General features: G+C 42.7%; 1 protein-coding gene across 1 annotated transcript in view; it reads right to left on the bottom strand.

Annotated features, from left to right (window-relative positions):
• RNF128 (ring finger protein 128) overlaps window positions 1–8,405 on the bottom strand; it is a 169,030-nt gene extending 160,625 nt beyond the window's left edge. The window contains exon 1 of the mRNA XM_083159429.1: window positions 7,805–8,405. Coding sequence (XP_083015555.1) covers window positions 7,805–8,216 — 412 coding nt within the window. The 5' untranslated portion in view covers window positions 8,217–8,405. The remainder of the gene's footprint in view (window positions 1–7,804) is intronic.
• Window positions 8,406–21,805: the final 13,400 nt, after the last annotated feature.

Raw genomic sequence — 21,805 nt, 5'->3', positions numbered from 1 at the left:
CAATCTCTGCCTTTTGGAAAGAGGGCCTTCTTCAGTACTGCTCGCTAAGCAGCGGTCATTCACTGCTTAGCTAGAAAATTAAGCCCCCCCCCCCCCCCACGAATACCCTCGGTAGCAGCATAGGGGAAGTACAGGAACACAACCCTTCGCATGCAGTTGAAGGGGAGAGAAACCATTCATTGGTCACCGTCCATCGAAAATAAAAGTCAGACTGAACTGACATGTGACATCAGGGGAACGCCCAAGCATTTTTCATGGGACACCCAAAAAATGATGGGTGTTCTCCTGCTCTGGGCCTGTCAAACCCCCCCCCCCCCCCCTACCCATACGAACGCTTTGGCGGATGTGACACTAGCCGAAGGTGTTCGCACAGGGGGTCTGCAAATGTGCAAATACATGCATGCACAACCCCCCCCCCCCCCCCATGGAACGGCGCCAAATTCATCCCCGTCCAATCACTAATGAATCCCCCCCAAAGTCTGTCTTCTTCTCCAGCAAGCAGCAGCCAGGTCTGACATGCAGCTCCAGCGAACGTACGGTTCCTTATTTCTGACTCGCGCGGTGATTAGGTCATTATTTTGCGAGTCTATCTAACTAGTAAGCAGTAAATGTTTTTGCACAATACTTTTGTTTGATTAATCAAATCTGAAAGTCTGCACTTTTGTTCTGCATCTTCTTTGTTTAATTTCAACTTTATTGTGGTAGCGTACAGAGCCCAAAATATGAGAATTGTGCCAGTGTCCAAATATATAAACAGCATTAACTTAATTCTCTGTTTTCACATCTGAGCCTTTGACAACCGAACAGTGAGGTGGCAGAGCCTGGAGGAGGAAAATGGAGATGATAATCAGGTTGGCAAAACTCAACCAAGATGATGATGATGATGTTAATTGTGTTGATGTAAGACAGCTAGATATCCACAAGCTTTTCAGGTAAAACCAAGCACAAAATAAATAGGCCAGGTACATATTAGAGCAATATTGGCACACTATGCTGTATTGTAATGGCAAATCTTGCATATAATCTACAGCTGGCCACACTTATATATTTAGGGCCGTTTTCACCCAATTCCGATGGATCCGGACAAGAAAACAGGTGAAACGTGCACAAATTATATCTGCCTAACCTCTGTTTCGATCTGATGCATGGTCCTATGCATACTGGATCTGAAGATCACAAGTGCTGCACATAAGGCAAGTGAGCCTCAGCTGCTGGAAGCATTGACAGATCCCTAATATCTTCACCATTCCTTGTTTTTGTGTCTTGCAGCTAAGATGCAACTGCAAATATACTGTACTACCGTAACGCAATCCTGTCTTCCCAAGAAGAGCATTTCTGGCTGTTTGATGCTGAAACTGAACCTTAGTTACAGAGGGCAACATCTATAAAGCATAAGCATTCTATATATTATAAATGATTTACAGTGAAACAATAATTTAGACTAGTGAGTAATAATTAATACACTAAGTGGGTGATATAACACTATTCAATTTTTTTTACCACTGTATCCTATCATTATGTGCTGAATTCTGATTGAAAGGCAGCAGATTATTTATTTTTTACACTCCTGACTGTTGCTCCTCCATACTGGTAGAAGGCTAAGATCCCAACTTTGTACTATGACGTTGCACCCCAAAGAGAAGATGCCAATATACCACCACTCCTCCGAGGTAGGCTAACTGTATAGATTGGGCTTGCATCTAACTGGTTTTGTTATATTTTACATGACCAAGGTTTTCTTTAATACATCCTTAGTTTGAGAAAACTTCATATTCAACAGCCCTGGAGGCCAATATTGTGTTTATGACTTGTGCAGGTGTGCTTTTTAGTACTTGATGCAGCTGCATCTGCAGCCAATGATGTTTACAGACAATCAGGCCTGAGGTGAGCCCTAATTGGCTGGAGCATCTTCATGGAAACACTTAGAGCCAATCACGGCTGAGCGGAGTCCCCGTGGTGAATCAAAGAGTGCATATTTTACTGCAATTTGCAGGTTACAACATGTTTTTTTTGGAAAACTTGCGATTCCTTATTGACAGACACAAAAACTGATAACCTCATGTCGACATTTTCAAGTCGACATTCACATGTTGACATATTGCACATGTCTACCAAAAGGCATTTTCAGGTGTCAACTGTCGACCCTATGACCCATACCCATCTGCATGGCATTCCATGTGGTCTGGCTGTCCGCGTGAAATACTGTTAAAAGTGTCCCTCCAAAAATGGTTGCCGCCGCAGAGGAGTCAGTTTTGAAGGATGCTAGAGTAGGTGGTGGTCATTTTGGAAGGGGTATTTACTGTTAGTTCATGGAAAGGGGGCAGGTGTGAACAGTGGTCCTCCGAAGTGATGGGATTGCAGACCTGTCAAGGCTTTTAGAATCAACTTAATATGCTGCAGATAGAGGCAGCAGCATGAAACCCCTGATAACGAGCAGGCATTATGAGTATAATTTGTAAGGGCATGGGCTTTACTACTGTGAGTATTAAAATGGTTTCAGGGGCAAAACTTCAGGGCATAATATAGTGTTAGTGGGCATTACATTGTGAGGCATAATATGGTGCAAGGGATGGTTAAGGGGTAAAACAGTGTGCGGCATAATGTATATAAGGTAAATTTCAGTTGGACATAATGTGTAAGGGGCATTACGGTGTGGTGCCTAATGTGTAAGAGGCATTACTGTAACTAGGAAAATTTACTAATAATGTAAGTGGCATGAATCAGGATTTTTTCCCCCTTTAGTGGTCAATGTCTGGGGGTGCAGGCCAAAACCTGTGGTAAGGTAGTCTTTTCCTGCAAAGCCACACCCATTGCAGTGACACCATGACCATTACAGCAAAGTCACATACTTTTTTCTGGGTGTGCATCTCAAAAATTAAATGTCTGGAATGGAGAGGTTGGATTTGGCCAATAAAGTTTCTAGTTTTAGCATACAGGATACTGCAACCAGGGCAAGGTCTGCTGAGCAGGGAGGCGCTGGGCTGGAGAAGTTCTCTCCCCACTCTACTACAATACCTTGCTGTTGTGCGCTGTCGATGCCGCAGCCTGCACCTCTCAAAGTAAAGGTGCCCATACACTGAGGCGATTTGGTCCGATTTTGGCCGATTGCGACCATATCAGCCCATTAAATAGGACCAAAATCGCCTCTCCCCGACATGAAGTCCGGTCCAATGGGCGATCCCATGCGCATCGGACCTGACCAGGTTGTCGGAGCGGCTGGCCGTCCGACCACCTGTTCTGGGATCTCCCTCCAGGCAGCGAGGCGGGCAGGAAACTGTTATTAATCTAGCACACTATCATATCAGTATTTAATACATATATTATGAATATATTAACTAATGGTTTGCCAAGCCTCTAATACCCCTTTCACACAGCAGCTATAACACGGTACAGTATATTGCTGTTTTTTTAAGTGTTTCAAAACAGTTCAAGCTGTAGTGTGAAAGTGCCAGAGTGATTTTACCGGTTAAAAAAACAGGTATTTAAAACAGTGTTAAAAGAAGTATCCTACACGTTTCAAAGCCAATCCATTGTGCAGTGTGAGAGCCTCAGACCTACTATTTTGAACACTTTACTCTGCAAAAGGAGGTGATAGGCTGTCTCCCTGCCTGATGACATAATCCGGAAACAAGAGAAATAGCATTTAACAAGTAGTGGAGAAGCATTACTGGCATAGTTCTACACTACAGAACATACAGTTATTGCAACATGGACTGATGAGGAGGGGAGGGAGATGCTTAGACAAGAGGGGAGGCAGACATTGCCACGCAAATCACTGGCACTGTAAAGGATTCTCTAATACATAACTAAATATATTTCGAATGGTCCAGTACATAATCATCAACAAACAGGCTTATTTTTTAGCTATGATGCAAACATGCGAGCCATAAAAGTCCATTACAAATGACATCCACTGTTTTCTATGGGTGAAACGGATTCAGTGTGATAGGTACCAACCCAGTAATGAATTGGTAATATACCGGTTACAACTGGCAATGTGAAAGGGGTTTACAGTAACTTGCTCAGACCCGTTTTAAGAAACGTTTTCAAATACCGGGTCTAAGCAGGTTTTGCAATGTGAAAGCAGTAGTAGCATGGGCTTCTACCACTGCAATTCCCCACTGGCCCCTTCATGCTCCAGTCCGACAATCTTACTCATTACACTAGCATAAAACCAGTGGAAGGTATTTGTGAAAATGATATGTTCTGCTAAATGCCTCAGACTTGTAAAACAAATTCTTTATTAGTTTCGACAGGACCCAAGGTTTGCAACATATTGAAATGTGATCACTTACGCTTGGAAACCACACCTGATTTTGCTTTAAGGTACAGTATATGTAATGTCAGACACAGATTTAAATAAATTCAAGCAGCTCATTGAGAACACTAAGTTAGTCCATTGGGACATGAAGCTGACATTCATGTATTACTACTGCTGCAGCTAGTGTGCATTAAATATTGCCTTATTAGAAGAACAATAATGACATTGATAATGAGTAGTCACAGCACACCGGTCAGAGATTTATACAGTATACTGTATGTTCTTCGGAAAGGCTCAAAAGAGATGCTCACATATTGTTGCTTACTGTATGTAAAATAACCATCCCTCTGATTTCTATGGTGAAAGGTAAGTTTAATTATAACAGACAAGTTAACACTGAAAAATGCAAAATTGATGGCTAGTTTCCAAAACTGTCTGATGAATACTGTTGATGACACTTTTGAGAAAGGGTCTAATGGTGCCCACATGCACCGATCCCGGCGGTGCGATGCTATGCGATGGGGTGCGCGCTCCCGCGGCACCTCATCGCACAGTACAAAAAGTATGTGCTGCACATACTTTTTGTACTAGCTTTTCATCGCATAGCATCACATCGCATGCACAAGGCATACGATGCGATGCTATGTGTGCTAGTTAAGCACAGAACGCAGGCTGGGATCGATGCGTCTGTGGGCACCTTTAGTGGTGGCAGCATTGTGAGTGTGAGAAATACTATATGTTAGGCCCCTTTCACATGCTCCGGCTCCTGCTGGGAGGCGAAACCCCACACGGCCAAGAAGCCGTGCCACACACAGCAGTTTACAATGGTGGGGATGGCGACAGTCCGGCAGCCTTCCCTTCCAGTGGTGGCAGCCGGCTGCAACCGGGCCGTGGCTGTCCCGTGTGAATGGAAACAATAATGTCCATTATTAACTACTGTGCACGGCACGGCTTTTGTCCGTGCAGGGTTTCGCCGCCCGGCAGGAGCCGGAGCGTGTGAAAGAGGCCATAGGCGGTTTAATTTGTTTTGTATTGTACTGTATATTTATTTATAGTTTCTTATATAGTGCATTGATTTCGTTGCGCTTTACAAGTGTAGACAGAGATAAAACAAACTGGGTAACAACAGCCAGACTTGGAGGTAAGAGGGCCCTGCTGCAAGCTTACAATCTATAGGGACATAGGAGGGAAACACAAGGACAGGAACCAGTAATAGCATAGCAGTCCCACCAAGTTACAGGTCCAGAAGGGAAGCTATATAATACATAAGTGCCTCAGAGGGTTATGCGTGTGGTAATTAAATATGATAGGCTTGCCTGAAGAGGTGAGTTTTCAGGGAACACTTGAAAGTTTGGAGGCTAGTGGAGAGTGTTATTATGAGTGGAAGGGCATTCCATAGGGTGGGAGCAGCCCAAAGACAGTCCTGTAATAGTGAATGGGAGCTAGTGATCCGTGCAGAAGAGAGACGCATCTGCAGGTGGGTTTTGCTGTGACTTGGTCCATTGCAGTCTCCGTGTACTTTTTTGAAATACTGGGCTTTTTAAGGGTATGGGTTATTGGGTCGGCCAATATTAGGTCTACATGCATTGGGTCAACCACTGAAGGTCGTCATGGCTGAGGTTAACACATGAAATAGGTCAACATGCCTAAGGTCAACATGGTTGGAAGGTCAATACAAGCATTAGGACTAGGGATGCCAATCCCGGGGCATTTTTTCAATCCCGGATTTCGGGATTGAAAAATGCTCAATCCCGGGATTCTCGGGATCCCGGGATTGGCATCCCTAAAAGAAAAACATGCCCTGTCCACCCGTTTAATCGACATGGCAGGGGGGGTGGTGGACATGGTCGGGCGGGCGGGCATCGACAAGGGGTGGGCGGGCATCGACATGGGGGGTGGGCGGGCATCGACATGGGGGGTGGGCGGTTATCGACATGGGCGGGCGGGCGGACAGAGCAGCGCTGCGGGGGGTGCCTGCTGCAGCCCCGCAGATTACCTTACATAGGCGGGCTGGAGTGGGGCACATAGCGCTGCGGACGTTGAAGTTTGCAGGAGGGGAGGTCAGTGCGGCCGGAAGCAGTCACCTGTGATAGGCTGCTGTGGCATGCGCAGCGTGACAGTCAGAGGTCACGCTGCGCAGGCCGAACGCCGGGGTCGGGAACAGCCGGGCAGCTTCAGAGCGGGTGCTCAGAAGCTGCTCGGCATTAGACTGCACGTGCGCAGTCTAATCCCGAAATCCCGGGATTGGATACTCCAATCCCGGGATTGAAATCCCGGACATTTTGGGGCCAAATCCCGGGATCCCGCCGATCCCGGGATTGGCCACCCTAATTAGGACACATTATTCCATTCTACCTCCACACCCTAGTGGATGGTAGGGCATGAAATACCGCCTGTCGACACATGTCGGCTAAAAGTGAAAACCCCATGTCGACTTTTTGCTGTCGATCTAATACTTGTGTCAACCTTCCAACCATGTTGACCTTTTAAAGCCTCATTTGTGTAGATGAGAAGAACAGCTGAACGGAATCAATGCTCATGATGAGGTCAGAGATGCCAGCCAGGAATTTAGGGATACAGAGATGGGGTAGGGTAAGGGAACAAAGATGAGATACGGGAGATGGAGAGTGGGGAGACAACAAAGATGGATGGAGATAGAGATAAGAGACTGGAAGACCATGGAATGAGGGGCAGAGAAGTGAGAGACATGGGGGGGGGTTGTTGATTTCCTAAAGCTGCAGGCACAATAATTAGTGACCTTGCGTATAATGGGTCCATAACATAATATATTAGTTTATATTATTTAAAAAGTTTGAGGTGTTGTACAAATACTATGCAGCTTTAATAGTTTTTAACAGTTTATTTAACTTCTGTGAGGTAAAAGATGTAATGTAATGAATGGAATTACAGACAGGAATTGTTCTGCGTATAACGAAAACACTGTCCCAGCAGTGATGACTTCTCTCAGATATCTTCATGTTTTATATGCTCCTGAAACATTTCCATATAAAATGGAAGCTTTTAGGTAACTTCCAAGCAGAACTGAATGAAGTGTTTCAATATTATTTGTTTTACATTACTTAAGGAATTTGGTCTTTGTAGATAGAAAGTTACGGAAGTTGGTCTTTGTAGATAGAGAGCAAGATAACAAAAGGGAAAAAGTAGTGAAAATACTTTTTCAGATGTTGGACGGGTTAAATGACAAATGAGTTTTAAAGTTGTCACATTTCTATCTTAAAAGCTGTCAATACTGAGCATCTTCCTACTCCGGAATTAAGTGTTTTAATAAGTACTTGTCAGCACATGATATGCAGGGAGATAATTAGCATTTACAAAGCCAATTGCCACACGCAAAGCCATTTAGCAAATCCAGGTCACAGAATAGCCTCTCACAGCTAAAAAAAAACATTTGTTTTAGATAGCTCAACAATAGCAAGACAACAGGCATTATGCTAGTGTATCATTAATGCAGACACAAACGATTACTGACATCTCAAAATCAGACAGAAAATAGCATCCTACAAAGAGTTAATTAGCACTTACCATAGTGCACCATTGCAATGGTTTGATTTCCAGTGCTGGGGGGAGAGTTGAATATTACCACGGCTGATGCACCTTTACTGGTAGCAAGGAGGATCTTCTCTGAAAATGTACAGTTTCCCCTTTCTATCAGTGCAATCCAAGGTTTCTCTGAGACGGAAAACTGGGTGTTCATATCACAAGCTTGTAAGTTGGGAGACAGAGGGATGCCCACTTCTCCTTGTGCATCGCTCATAGGGGAGTTAAGTCCATACAGGCCGCACTCACAATACTTGGTAACCGTCGAGTTTAGCTGAGCGCTGAAATAGGACAAGTTCACATAGGCATTTGCTTCCACAGTGTCCCCAGCTCTGACATTTAATAAAATACCTATGCTTATAAGCCAGTGGAAGGTAGATTCAGCCTTCCCAATCATTTCTTCATCTATGAAGTCTAAAATGGAGGTGTGCAAAAGGTATTTCAAATAATGAGCGTTGAGTGATCACACTATGTTCTCACTGTGTGATCTGCTAGTGCAGGCTCCTGTTTCACTTTTGTATAGGTAACTGACACCACTTCAAGCAACATAAACCAGGGAGGCGTCATTCTCCATTCCACCTGCCTTATCAAATAAACCCTTGACCAGTAAAAGCAGCCAGGTTGACTTTAAAGTAAATAATGTTTTTTTTTTTTTCTTTTATGAAGACAAAGCTGGCTCTTTGCCAGATGCAAGTCTCTGTCTATAAACCCAGTACCAAGCAGCATGCAAAACCTTATGTTCAAATTATATAATAATAATAGTTATTTTATTTTTATGGTTATTTTTTATTTTTTTTAAAGTTAACTAAATGGTACAAAGCGCATAAGTTGACTAAAATTTGAATAATAAGCAGTGGGCGGTTTTTCAATACAGTCATTCTCCATGTTGGACTGAAGACCAATGTTCCCTCTAATTTTACGAAGGCTTTGTGCAGAAAAAGATATTGGCTGTGCAATTTTGGAAGGAAATGTACATTTTTGTGCGTCACAAAACGTATACAGGCCTAGGTTTCGAGTTCTGTTGAGTTAATAAAGCAATTTGAATGTTTACAGACTTCACACACCACACATATAGACTATAGCAGTGATTTTCAACCTTATTAAACTCGTGGCACACTAAAACAAGATTTTAACCTTTGTGCGCTCAGTTGTAATGTCTGTGCGTGGGCTCGGCGAGTTGTGTGCGCGCGCACACGCGCACAGCTTAGAGGGAACACTGCTGAAGACTACAGATAACAAGAGACCTGGGACACCTTTAATAATCCACACACCACATTGCATTTATAACCCTACTAGTAAGCCCGCTCAAAGCGAATGCTTTGAAAGCTAGTAGATGTAGTTTTACTTGCTGCCAACAGCTGGCAGTGTTTCGGCATCACACAGACATTATATACAGTATGTGTGTATATATATATATATATATTATAAAAAAAATATATGATATTACAGTGTTTCCCAAACTCAGTCCTAGGGGACCCCTAATAGTGTCTGCATGCGGTGAGACATCAATTTTATTTATTTATTAACAGTTTCTTATATAGCACAGCATATTCCGTTGTGCTTTACAAAGGGGACAGTGATACAACAAAACAGGGTATTTACAGACAGTCAAAATGTAGGAGGGCCCTGCTCGCAAGCTTACAATCTATAGGGAAATAGGCATTGATACATAAGGATAGATACTGTATTCTTTATTGCATCGATTCCACCAGAATGCAAGGTTCTATGACTGGTTCTGGAATTTAATAAGCTTGCCTGAAGAGATGAGTTTTTAGGGAACGCATATAGGCTTGGAGACTGGAGGAGAGTCTTATCGTGCTTGGGAGGGCATTCCACAGAGTGGGTGCAGCCCGTAGAAAGTCCTGCAGTCGGGAATGGGAGCGAGTAATGAGTGTGGATGAGAGACGTAGATCTTGGGAGGAGCGTAGAGGTCGTGTTGGATGATATTTTGAGATTAGAGAAGATATGTATGTTGGTGTAGTTTGGTTTATGGCTTTGTGTGTAAGTAAAAGAATTTTGTATTGAGTACGGTAGAATACAGGTAACCAATGAAGTGACTGACAGAGTAGCTTTGCAGATGATGAACGTCTGGCTAGGAAGATTAGCCTTGCAGCTGCATTCATAATGGACTGTAGTGGTGAGAGTCTGTATTGGGGAAGGCCAATAAGGAGACTATTGCAATAATCAATCTGTGAGATGATGAGAGCATGGATTAGAGTTTTTGCAGTTTCTTGTGTAAGGTAAGGGCGAATTTTAAATATGTTTTTTAGATGCATGTGGCATGATTTTGAGACAGATTGAATGTGGGGTACAAAGGAAAGTTCTGAGTCAAGGATAACACCTAGGCAGCGAGCTTGAGAGGTAGGAGTGATTTTGCCTATATAGTTCAAATCGATGCGACATCAAATGTTTTTTGCAACATTCGATGCAGATTTGATATCGATGCGTGGTCCCTCGTAGTGTAAATAGAATAGAAAGGTAGACTGTCCAGGCAAGACTAAATAGTATAAATCTAATGTCAAAAAGTAAAAATAAAAAAGCAGTAGAGAAATCGAAAAAGGCTAAATCGAATCGAAAAACTAGGCCTGTCTCACCGTGGGTACACTCCATTACAGTGCATGTCATGCAGATGTCCTAGCTGGTGCACAGGTGTATTCATTACTGACACATTTTAAAGACCCACCTGTGGAACTAATTATTTCACTTGTGATAGTAAGGAGACCATATAAAACATGCACTATTTGGGACACCTGAGAACTGGAGATGGGAAACACTGCTATACACCAATATGACATTGCTTAGGTGGAATTAAGGTGATATTTGACAATTTTTACCCTAAGCCATGTCTACACACTTCACAATCACCATTCACTAGTGACAATTGTGCTTGACACCTGTTCCCTGCTGCTCTGCCCTGTGTGACGTGTTCAAGCCCTATAATGACAGTGTCTTCTCTATCACTTGTATTGACTAAGGGGAGGACATACATAAAAAAAAATCATTAACATGATATGTTGGAGGTTGGCAAAGTTCCCAAGGCTTTTCCTGCCTGCATTGTGTGTGCAGGTCATACAGGTGAACCAGGTCTAAAACAAAAAATAGCTGAATGCAGTGGTCACTTTCATGTAGCACTTATACCCACACTGTTGGTCTGGTTTATAATGAAGGGCAACTCAACTTAAAAGGTGCAACTTTACACCTTGACAAACCATGTTGCGATGAACAGGGTGCCATCACAATATTTTTTTATATCTTCTAGAAAAATGTTGGCTGCTTTTGCATGTAGCACACACACTGGGTAGTTTTAATACTGTGATTTAGAGTTTAGTGAGCATAGGCACATTTTATATAACCCCAAAAGACAAAGGTATAGTGTGTGGGGGTGCTGTTGCTATGGGGCCCTTTTCACCTACACCAAGATCATGTAGCGGTCTACCTGGTTTTGTCTGTGATCTGTCATCTGTCAATTTCTGGAGCTGATTCAGCATGGATCGCAAAAAATCTAAATCTTTCTAATACGCAAAACCATGTTGTACTGCAGGTGGCGCAAATGTAACATGTGCACAGAGAGTGTTAGATATGGGTGTTCAAACTTGAATCTAAATTGCAGTGTCAAAATTAAGCAGCCAGTATTTACTCTGCACAGAAACAAAATAATTTACCAACTAAAACTCTCTCTGCATGTTACATTTACCCTACCTGCAGTGCACATGGTTTTGCCCATTAGAGAAAGATTTTGCTTTTGCAATCCTTGCTGAATCAGGTCCTCTGTACTTCTTTTTCATCAACGCTCCAAACTGATGATTCATCTCCAACATTCTTGTTTTTGTTAGAAAGCAGCGAGCTCCTGCCTAATGTACCCACTGTGCATTGTTGCCTACCCTCCCGGAATGGCCGGGAGGTTCCTGAAAATCAGAGCCCTCTCCTGGCCCCCCCCCAGAAAGGTAAGGAAGCCTCCTGGAATTGTGCCCTCCTGGAGAGGTCAGCGCAAAGGTAGGCAACCCTGGCATACATGCTGGGCCTTCAGACCTAGGGAGGTCTGTCCACCAATCTGCTGTACTTCTGCACCATGGGACCAATTCAGACCTGTTCACACACGTCCGAATTGAGATGCTGCCGAATGTATGCATGTTTTTGCCTGCTAGGGGCGGGCGCACAACCTCGGTGCCTGACCGGAAAAAGCTGTTTCGCTCACAGCCGCCAAGTGAGTCCTGGGCTACGAGGCAGCTGTGAGCAGATGTGTACCTGTACACATCCGTTCGCAGCTCTGCAAACCCCTTTGTAAGGTAGGATGTTGCAGGGCAGGTGGTTACCTGCTTGCTGGGGTCCAAACACTCACAGCCTAGCGAGCAGGTCTGTTTCCCACAAAGCTCCAAGGAGACCTGCATGAAGCTGTTCCAGCTTCCTGCAAGCAGTATAAAACACACAATGGAGAGTACAGGATTGGTACGGAATCCCAGCGGTCAAAACCCAGACGACAGAATCCCGACAAGGGGCTACGCTTGGCACACTAATTTATTCTCCCTCTATAGGTGTCATAGATTCTAACTGCATCCCGAGAGTACAGCTGTACCTGTTACACTGTATAAACAATCACCACTGGTTGTATAACTGGGCTGTTTAAAGTGTGAGCAGGGTTGAACTGGCCCATAGGAGTACAGGGGAAATTCCCAGTAGGCCCCCATCTCCTCATCTAGGAATCAGCTTCCAGACTTTCACCTGAATTATACATTATACATATGTTATATACACTTCGCAGGACTATGGTGTATTTTCTAGAGTCAATTGCTGTTATTAATGTGGTAAATTATCATGCATTCACTAGCAGTATTTACTTAAATCTTACAAGTACTTGGTGGAACATTAAATCCCAGTGATAGTGTTTAACACACAGTGTTTCTTTGCCTTGCCGAAGATATGTGCGCTCAAGGTTCTTAACCCCTTGTGTGCCAAGTTAATTTGCCAACATTGCTGTGAAAATTGGCAAGCAAAATTTTTATTCATCATAAATGACTTGTAATGTTTACCTTATATAGGAAATAAAATATTTTTTGACACAACATTTTTTTATTTGAATTTATATAACAAATGTGAGCGACACTGGCATTTTTAGCCAATATTTTGCATATGTCTCACAGAGATGTTTGCATTTTTAGCAGACATTTTGTGCATCTCTTAAAGAGACTTTGGCATTCAAAGATGTCAGCCCACAGGCCAACATATTTCTAAAAGAATGAGAAGGAACGCTCCATAGTGCACATATCCATAAAAAAAACATTTATTTGGACAAACAAGAAATGATCAGATCACGTATCACAATTAGCAGTTCAATTCACTGCAGTTAGGTAGCATAAAAAATTGGTGCTGAACATGTATAATTTGTAGCCGGTCACACTCTCCTGGTCTCTGCTCACAGTTCAAAGGCTAGGCCACGCTCCAAGTCCTTGTGACGAAATGTGTCACAGATTATGGACACCTAACCTCGAGTCTATGGGTACGTGTGTTAGGTGCAGGTTTACTGCACTGCATATTTGCATAATACGTACATCCCAACTGTCGCACATTCTCTGTGGAACAACTACATTTTGGGGACATTCCCGCATCCCACCCGGGGCCAGCAGTGTCCTGTGGTGGGGGGGGGGGGAGAGCAGTTGGGAGTCCCGGATGCCACACGCTGGGCAGCAAAGAATAGATGCTGTGGGAATTCAGGCAGAGGGGAAGCAGCGGCATGGTCTTGTGCAAGTGACGCGATTTGAAGGCCACGCCCCTAAATTTTGGCAACACGCAAAGGTCCTGCCACAGTTGGGAGCTATGATAATGATGGTAAGCACTGAGACTAAAATTGAATCTGCCCTGTAGACATGAAGTCAGCAGGTGCAGGCAGGCCCCCTAGTGTAGGTCCCATTGGGAACCTGTAGTACCTTTGTGGGTAATCCATCCCTCTATTTGATCCTCTGGTAATGAATGTTGGGAGGTGCGAGTTTGAGAAGATCATCAACTAAATAACTGATTTTCTTACTACAAAAAAGTAGTTTTATATGTTACAGGATCTGTAATTAAATTCTGCATTTACAGAAAGCATTGTTCAGAAGTTAGGTCAGTAGTACTGTATGTGGTTTTCTATGGAAAACATGGTTGATCTATAGCACTAAAATAGGAATACTACAACTGTGTGATTGCTGATACAAACTTAATTTATGGTCTGTTCCAGGTTTCTAATTACACAGCAGTGAATTACTCAGTAGTTCTAGAAGTGCTTTAGCTAGTATTGCCTTTCAGTAAGTATAGGACTACTGCTAGACAGGCAAACACTCACTTGATGGATCACTAAATGATTAAGAATTACTAATACATACTAACAGAAGCACATACAATACTTAATCACACATTGCTACAGACATGCCACAATAGACATATTCCAGTGGGAGCACACCTTACAAATTCCAAACAAGAAGATAACTGCAGGATGCTATGAATCTGGGAATAATTCCCCAGCTGTGATCGCTGTAAGAACGGCAATGGACCAGACTCTTCCAACCAGCTAGCATCAAATCCCTAAAGCATGCCTTCAGCCGGGGTAGAGGACCATGATGCCCGGTCCCTGCCGATGTCTGTGCATCGACGTCCGCCAACTCTGGACACATGACACAGGAAGTCACAGTTAAAGCATTAGAAGCTCGAAGATGTAAGGGCTTCTCAACAGCACTGTAACGATGTGAGGTTCCAGCCACACTGATGCCGGGAGACTCTGGTGGCCAAACATACCTCTAATTATTTTTACTATTTTAGAGAAATTTTCCCTTTGTGTGTATTTATCGGTTTCATGAGTGTCATCCTATATATCTATGTTTATTTTAAAGAAGTATAGGTAAAATCTAAGGTTTATTTTTCTCTATCATATAAGATATGCACATCTTTATTTAAAAAAGACATCACATTAGAACAATAAAAATAGGCAAGTTATAAACTAAGCTGATAAATTGGAAATGTAAACTTGCACTATGCCACAAAATAAACTTAAATTACACTTTGTCTATTATAGCAGACAGATTAAACCAGTAGTACTTCAACCACTATATCTAATGAGGATCTTTCTACTTTATTGCCAGGATCCAGCGAAGTAGATAAAACACAGAAATTGCATGCCAACACCACTATCCCTATGTTACATCTCTGCATCCGTATACAGTATACATATTCATCACTGGTAATATAGAAGATATAGGTAAAGGCCTATACACACTAGATGATATATTCAGTGAACGATATTGCAGAACCATTTCCCTTGAACTCTCCAGTGTCATGGACAAATGATTATGCATACATACTGAATGCTATGATGAATGACAATGATCTATCTAGAGCAGGGGTGTCAAACTCAAATTCATCGGGGGCCGCATCAGCAGTTTGGTCACCCTCAAAGGGCCGGTTGTATCTGTAGGACTATGTGTCCACTCTTTATTATCATAAATTATTGTCACTGCATTCAATTATTACTGTTTTTTTGTAATAATGTAAGTAATAACTAGCAGGGAGATTGGCTGGGTGCCTGGGACAGGGCACAGTGATGTGATGTCAGATCGCCCAGCAAGTGACCTGGGCCTCTGGGTTCGCAGGACTCTCGCTAGAGTTCTGGACTGGTGGTGACAGTGGGACAGATAATGATAATGACCCTGGACACAAGCAGCCACACTGCAGATTTGTGGGCTCAGGCTGCGGCTGTGTGCTGCTGGCCTGGCTCTCTGCCTGCCCGGCCACGGACTCTGGACTGGACAGACTGGTCTGTACAACAAGAGACAACACAACTGTGTCCACCCCACTGCCGAACTTACAGTAAATATACTGAACCAACTGATGCCACTGCTGCGCAGCGCGGCACCACAGGCAGGAGGCAGCTCACCCAGCGAGCGCCGCAGCGGAGTGACTGTGTCACCCGGCTTCCTCACGTTGTTAGGTATGTCTCTCAGTCTCGAGTCGTCATGTGAGTGTCACTGAATGGGATGTGACACTCACACTGTGATGGCTTCCCGCAGTAATGTAATCGGCGCCAGGCGGGGGTGGGTGGCGGCGGCTGCGCGGGCCACATGACGAGGTCTGGCGGGCCGGATTTGCCCCGCGGGCCTTGTGTTTGACACCCGTGAGCTAGAGTCTACTAATATGCAGATATTTGTGAATTACATTGTTAGGATTAATTCTTGTTCTATAGGGATAGAACAGGGAACTGTAGTTGATAAGGTATCTGGAGCAGTTGCTGGATGGTAAGGCTAAACAAATGACAAATTAAACTGAACATGGAACATAGGGCAGACAAAAGTATCTGACAAGAACCAGGAGCATAGAGGTGCAGACAGCCACAATCCCAACCCTGACTGTTTATCCCTCCAGAGATTATGGGTACCTGTAGAACTAAGATTTCCTCTATAATAGCCACGTTTGAAGGGGTGAATTAGGTCCACCCCAACTCCGGTGCCACAAGGCCTTGCAGGGAGACAAAGTGCCCAACACCTCCAGAGCAAACAAACAAACAGTGGCACAATTGTTCCCATCGATAATTCAAAGAATGACCAAACGGGCCCTAGAGGCCTAGACAGGAGGTAAAAGCAGAGAACCAATGACCCCACTACCCTGCGTACAAAATACGGAAAACCACCCTGCATGGGGGTATAGGAAATAACATACACACAAGCAGCATTAATGAATGCTACTATGCATGAAGATGTTAAACAAAAGTAACCCACGAGTATAATGCTGGTAAATGCATGAGGATGTTTAAACAAAATAATTAACAAGTACCAAGACACAATGTCACAATGTCTTAGAAGACACTTGGAAGAGAGCACGGAACCAGTGTGAAGTGAATATCTAATGAGCGGCTTCCCCACCCCCTGCTGGCGAATGTGTAAAAAACATTTTTAAAATATATTCATGTGCTGCAAGAGCACAAAACAAAATAACTGATTTTTTTACACCCCAAAAAAACCCCAACCTTTATTTTAAAATATAATTTTCCAGTTCACCTTAAAAAGAGGTCTAATGCAAAATAGTGAATCATGGCGAAAATCATGCTGAAAGCAGTTCTCCATCCTAGCACTGAATACACTCTCAGAGAATCCCAGTGAAAACCCCATTGAAATACACCAGCGAATTGCAGCGAGCATGAAACTGAGAACTGGCCGGCATTCACTGCTCACTTTCGGCAAACAGTGAACATTGAATAGGGTGAATCAGATTTTCAGTGAAAAACATTCACCGCGAGTGAAAACAGCCCAATTCGCCGAAACCCCCCCCCGGTGAATCGGGAGCATTGAATACTGCCCATAGACCAAGCCAAAAATAAACATCCGGCCCAGCAGAAATTTATAAACTGGGATTGCGTTCTTCATTTTTCAATAAAAAAATAGGCATTTATTCATAAATTGATTGAAGTAAAAACAAAATACTTAACTAAAAAAGTAATTTAAACTTATATTTATAAATAAAGTACATTTTGCATAGTTGAATTTCAAACTCCGCTGTCAAATAATCAATTTAAGCAGCGTCGCTCAGTATTTGCAAAAAAGCAAAGGCAAATTTAAAAGATAAAAAAGACCTCACAAGGTACAAATTCTAGGCAGATATAAAACGGGAAGGGGGGGGGGGGGGGGGCACAGATGTAACATGTGCAGAGAGATTTCGATTGGGTGAGTTATTTTTTTTCTCTGCAGGGCAAGTACTGGCTGCTTTACTTTTACACTGCAACCAAATCTATTTCTCTCTACACAGGTTACATCTGCCCCACCTGCAGCATAGATGGTTTTGTCCATCTGCTTTGTGACCAATATAAATAAGCATACATTAATGGAGCTTTCAACTCTCATAGAATGTGGCACTTTCTGTATGTTCTGAAAAAGGATATACGTTTGTGAGCCCAACATTCTGTACTTCCAGGGGTAATTTTAAATAATTTTGCATAGGACATTTTATACTATAATAGATTTTAGGCAGTGACACATTGGGGGAAATTTACGAAGATGGGAGTTCTACTTCACATGGGATGTTGCTATGGGCAACCAATCAGTATCTACTACTTATTTATTTAGCACCTTCTAGAAGATGAAAGATCGTATCTGATTGGTTGTCCATAGCAACATCCCAGGTGAAAGAACTCCAATCTTAGTAAATTTTTCCCTATGTATACTTCACAGTATTACTGTCAGCAAACCGGTTATTAATTCACTGAGATCTGCAGATTGCTTTCTACAATTATCCTGTTTAGCAAAGTTATATATCTACATAAAATGTTTCCTAAATACCTTATTTCAAATCTATAACAAATAGAACACACATTATCTGCAACAATGGAATATGAAAACTATGCTGAATCGCTTTGCTCTGTCAAAGGAAGGGGCTACATAACATGCAAGTTGTTATAAGAAAATAACTAATGGGTAAAACTGAATTGAATTTAAAAGAAGTATAAATATTTTTTTTTAGATAAATATGGCAAATGGGCTCCTGGCTGTGTTTTACTGTTTGTGGATTCTTCTGTAGACTTAGAAATAAAAAGTCTCAAAATAAACAAAAACGTATCCCGTAGTTAATCATTACAACAAAAACAGTAGGAGGCCAACCAGAAAATCTATGTCTAAATCTCCTTCCCGACTATATAGTTTGATTGCATGGTGCATCGATATTATAAAAAAAGGTTACCTGCTGTTCGTTTATATATTTATACAATCTACATCATCAACTGCGGCTTAATTTCTAGAAAACCGCTGCTGAAGCTGGGTACTGAAACTTTCTTAGAAGTTAGAACCAAGTCAGGCTGTTCCCATTTAAAAGATTACAGTATATGAAATATTTTGCACCTATAAAAAATAATTGCCTTTCTTTTAACTGTATAAAAATATGTTCCATTACTTTAAAAGTACACCAATGCTTAATCTACATAAATCAGGCTTCTAGTTGATCATGAGAACATGGACGCTGTTTATTAAAGTTATGGGATGTCTACAAATTAAAATACCACTAAACTCAAAATAGAATTTGAGCCTATGGAAGCCAACTGCAGATTAGACCTATTAATTGGAGTAATGGTTCCGAGCATTGGAGTAATAAGCAATGACTCTGTCCCACCAAAATTCAGTATATTGTATCTACTGAGCTCAATGGGAAAGGAATTGCCAAATTCCCTCTGGTAAAGCTTTAAGCATTGATGGCTTACAGCATGAATATCATGAAGGGATAAAAGCAACACAAATGTAACATTGGCAGTAGGGAAGCCAATCCCGAAGCATTTTTTCAATCCCGGAATTCGGGATTGAAAAATGCCCAATCCCGGGATTCCCGGGATTGGCTTCCCTAATTTAAAAAAACCCGCCCGGGCCGCCCCGCATATATACTTACATGGGCGGTGCGGCCGGGGAGCCGGGTGGCTGGGCAGCTGGTACGGGAGGGCGGCTGGTACGGGAGGGCGGCTGGGCGGCTGGTACGGGAGGAAGGGAGGGTGGGCGCAGCAGCAGCAGCTGGGAGGGCGGGAGGGATGCCGGAAGCGCGGGTGGACGTTCTGGTTGGCCTGCGCAGCATGACCTTTGACTTCGTCATGCTGCGCAGAGACGCTGAGAAGCAGAGACGCTGCCCGGGACGGGAGAAGCCGGGCAGCGTCTGAGAACAGGCTCAGACGCTGCCCGGCATTAGACAGCATGCGCAGTCTAATCCTGAAATCCCGGGATTGGAAACTCCAATCCCGGGATTGAAATCCCGGTGTTTTTAAGGCCAAATCCCGGGATCCCGCCGATCCCGATCCCGGGATTGGCCACACTAATTGGCAGTGAGTGCTACAGTAGATTTGGGGAGGTTATTTTGTTTCTGTGCAGGGTAAATTCTGGCTGCTCCATTCTTAAGGTGGCCATGCACACGCAGATTTATCTTCAGATCTGGCTGGTTGGAACAAAAACATGGTTATGGATGAGAGCAAATGACAGTTGACCATTTCTTTGGAAATGCTGTAAAACTGACAAACTGTCACTCATCCATAACCATGTTTTTGTTCCCACCAGCCAGATCTGAAGATAAATCTTACTAGTGTATGGGCACCTTTACACTGCAATTTAGATTTCAGTTTGAACACCCCCCCCCAAATCTAACTCTCTCTGAAGATGTTACATTTGCTATCAGGTCTGAATTGGGACATACATCCCAACCTAGGCTTGCAAATTCATGTGCTTTGCCATAAAAAGGGGTGCAAGTATAAAAAAAACATAGGGAGAAACATCTTTAGCACAGTAGGATTGAACATTTGCACTAAAAAAAATAATCTTTGGCAATAAGGAGTTTTCTCCGCTGAAACTTTAATTCCAGGGATAAAAATAATGTGTGCTTGAGTGTTACTAAAAAAAATAAAAAATTTAAATTAAAACAATAACCATATATCTAAAAAGAGAATTCACTGCATGTATTTTTATGAGGAAAGCAAAGAAACTGACCTCTCGATGGCATTTATTTCAGGACAGTTTCATAAGACATAAAAATAAAATGAACTATTTCACAATTATTTCATGAAAATTTAATTTTCCTTGACTATTTCAATAAACACATGCATTTTAAACAAAGTTAAAACAGATAATAAAAGCACATTGTGTAGCATAAAATTACCACTCAGCAACATTCATTTAAGTGAATACAGTTTTACTTTTACTTAATGCGTAGAAATCCAGTTAGTTTAAACCTGCAATGGCCATTAAGGGCAAACGGCTTTGAAATGTGCTGATAAAACATTTCTTTTAATCCTTGAAAGACATTAAAACATCAATATGAATTGGAAATTAATGTATGTACCATGAACCACCAGGAGTCACTATGGACTGTGATCCCTTTTGATGTTCTAATGATAAGGGCTTGTTTAAGCAAGTTCAGCAAACATTTATGAATGTTGATTTATTGCGTAAAAAAAGATACATGCGTGTGACATACACACATATTAGGACAGGTATTCAATAAGAATTTCACCAAGTGCAGCGAATCCGGTTTAGGATTCGCTGCACATTCGCAGGGTTCCGGAGGGCTGGAGCATTCGCTGCCAGCCCTCCCTCTCCCCCTATTCAATGCCTCAGTGGCTCGCCCCTGACGGCGAATTTTAACCCTCCCGGCGAATGCCGCAGGGAGCCAACGGAAGGCAGGGATGGAAGCCTCCCTGCCTGTACCGGAATGGGGGGAGAAAGAGGGCTCCCGGGGACACAGGCAGCAAAAGCTGCCCCCGGGAGAGCTGGCAGGGGACGCGGTGGAGAGAGCGCTGCGCTGGTCCGCTCCATGCATATGTAATGAGAGGGACCAGTGCAGTGAATATCTAATGAGTGGCTTCCCGCCCCCTGCTGGCATGATGTGTAAAAAAATAAAATAATTAAATAGCATGCCCCTTCACATAATAAAATTACTGATTTTTTGACACACAAAAAAACCCACCCCTTTATTTTAAAAGAACACTTTCCAGTTCATCTTAAAAAGATGCTGAATGCAAAACGGTAACTCATGGCGAAAATCATGCAGAAAGCAGTTCTCCATCGTAGCATTGAATACACTCTCAGCGAATCACAGTGAAAACCCCATTGAAATATACCAGCGAATTGTAGCAAGCATGAAACGGAGAAGTGGCCGGCTTTTGGCGTTTGCTTTTGGCGTTGAATAGGGTATTTCAGATTTTCAGTGAAAAATGAAAGTGAAAAAAAAAAAAGGAGTGAAAAATGGTGAATCGGGAGCATTGAATACTGCCCGAAGAGATCATGTATCTCAGCCATCTCCAGATTCATTTGCTATTCACTTAAAAGAGAAGGAAAACTGCACTTTTGAGGAAAGATAAACTTTCACACAACATAAATACTGACATACTGTGAAATAAATAATTTTAATTAAATTAATAGTGGTGATCTTTGGCTTTGAATGAATACAAAAATAAGGGAATAGACACCCCTAATTATCCTCCTATAATGGATTTGTGGAACTGATGATTTG

The sequence above is a fragment of the Crinia signifera genome, chromosome 9 (genome assembly GCF_055691185.1).
Source record: "Crinia signifera chromosome 9, ASM5569118v1, whole genome shotgun sequence".
Taxonomy (NCBI): Eukaryota; Metazoa; Chordata; class Amphibia; order Anura; family Myobatrachidae; genus Crinia; species Crinia signifera.
Note: the sequence above shows the minus strand (reverse complement) of the source record. Positions and strands in the feature narration are given on the sequence as shown.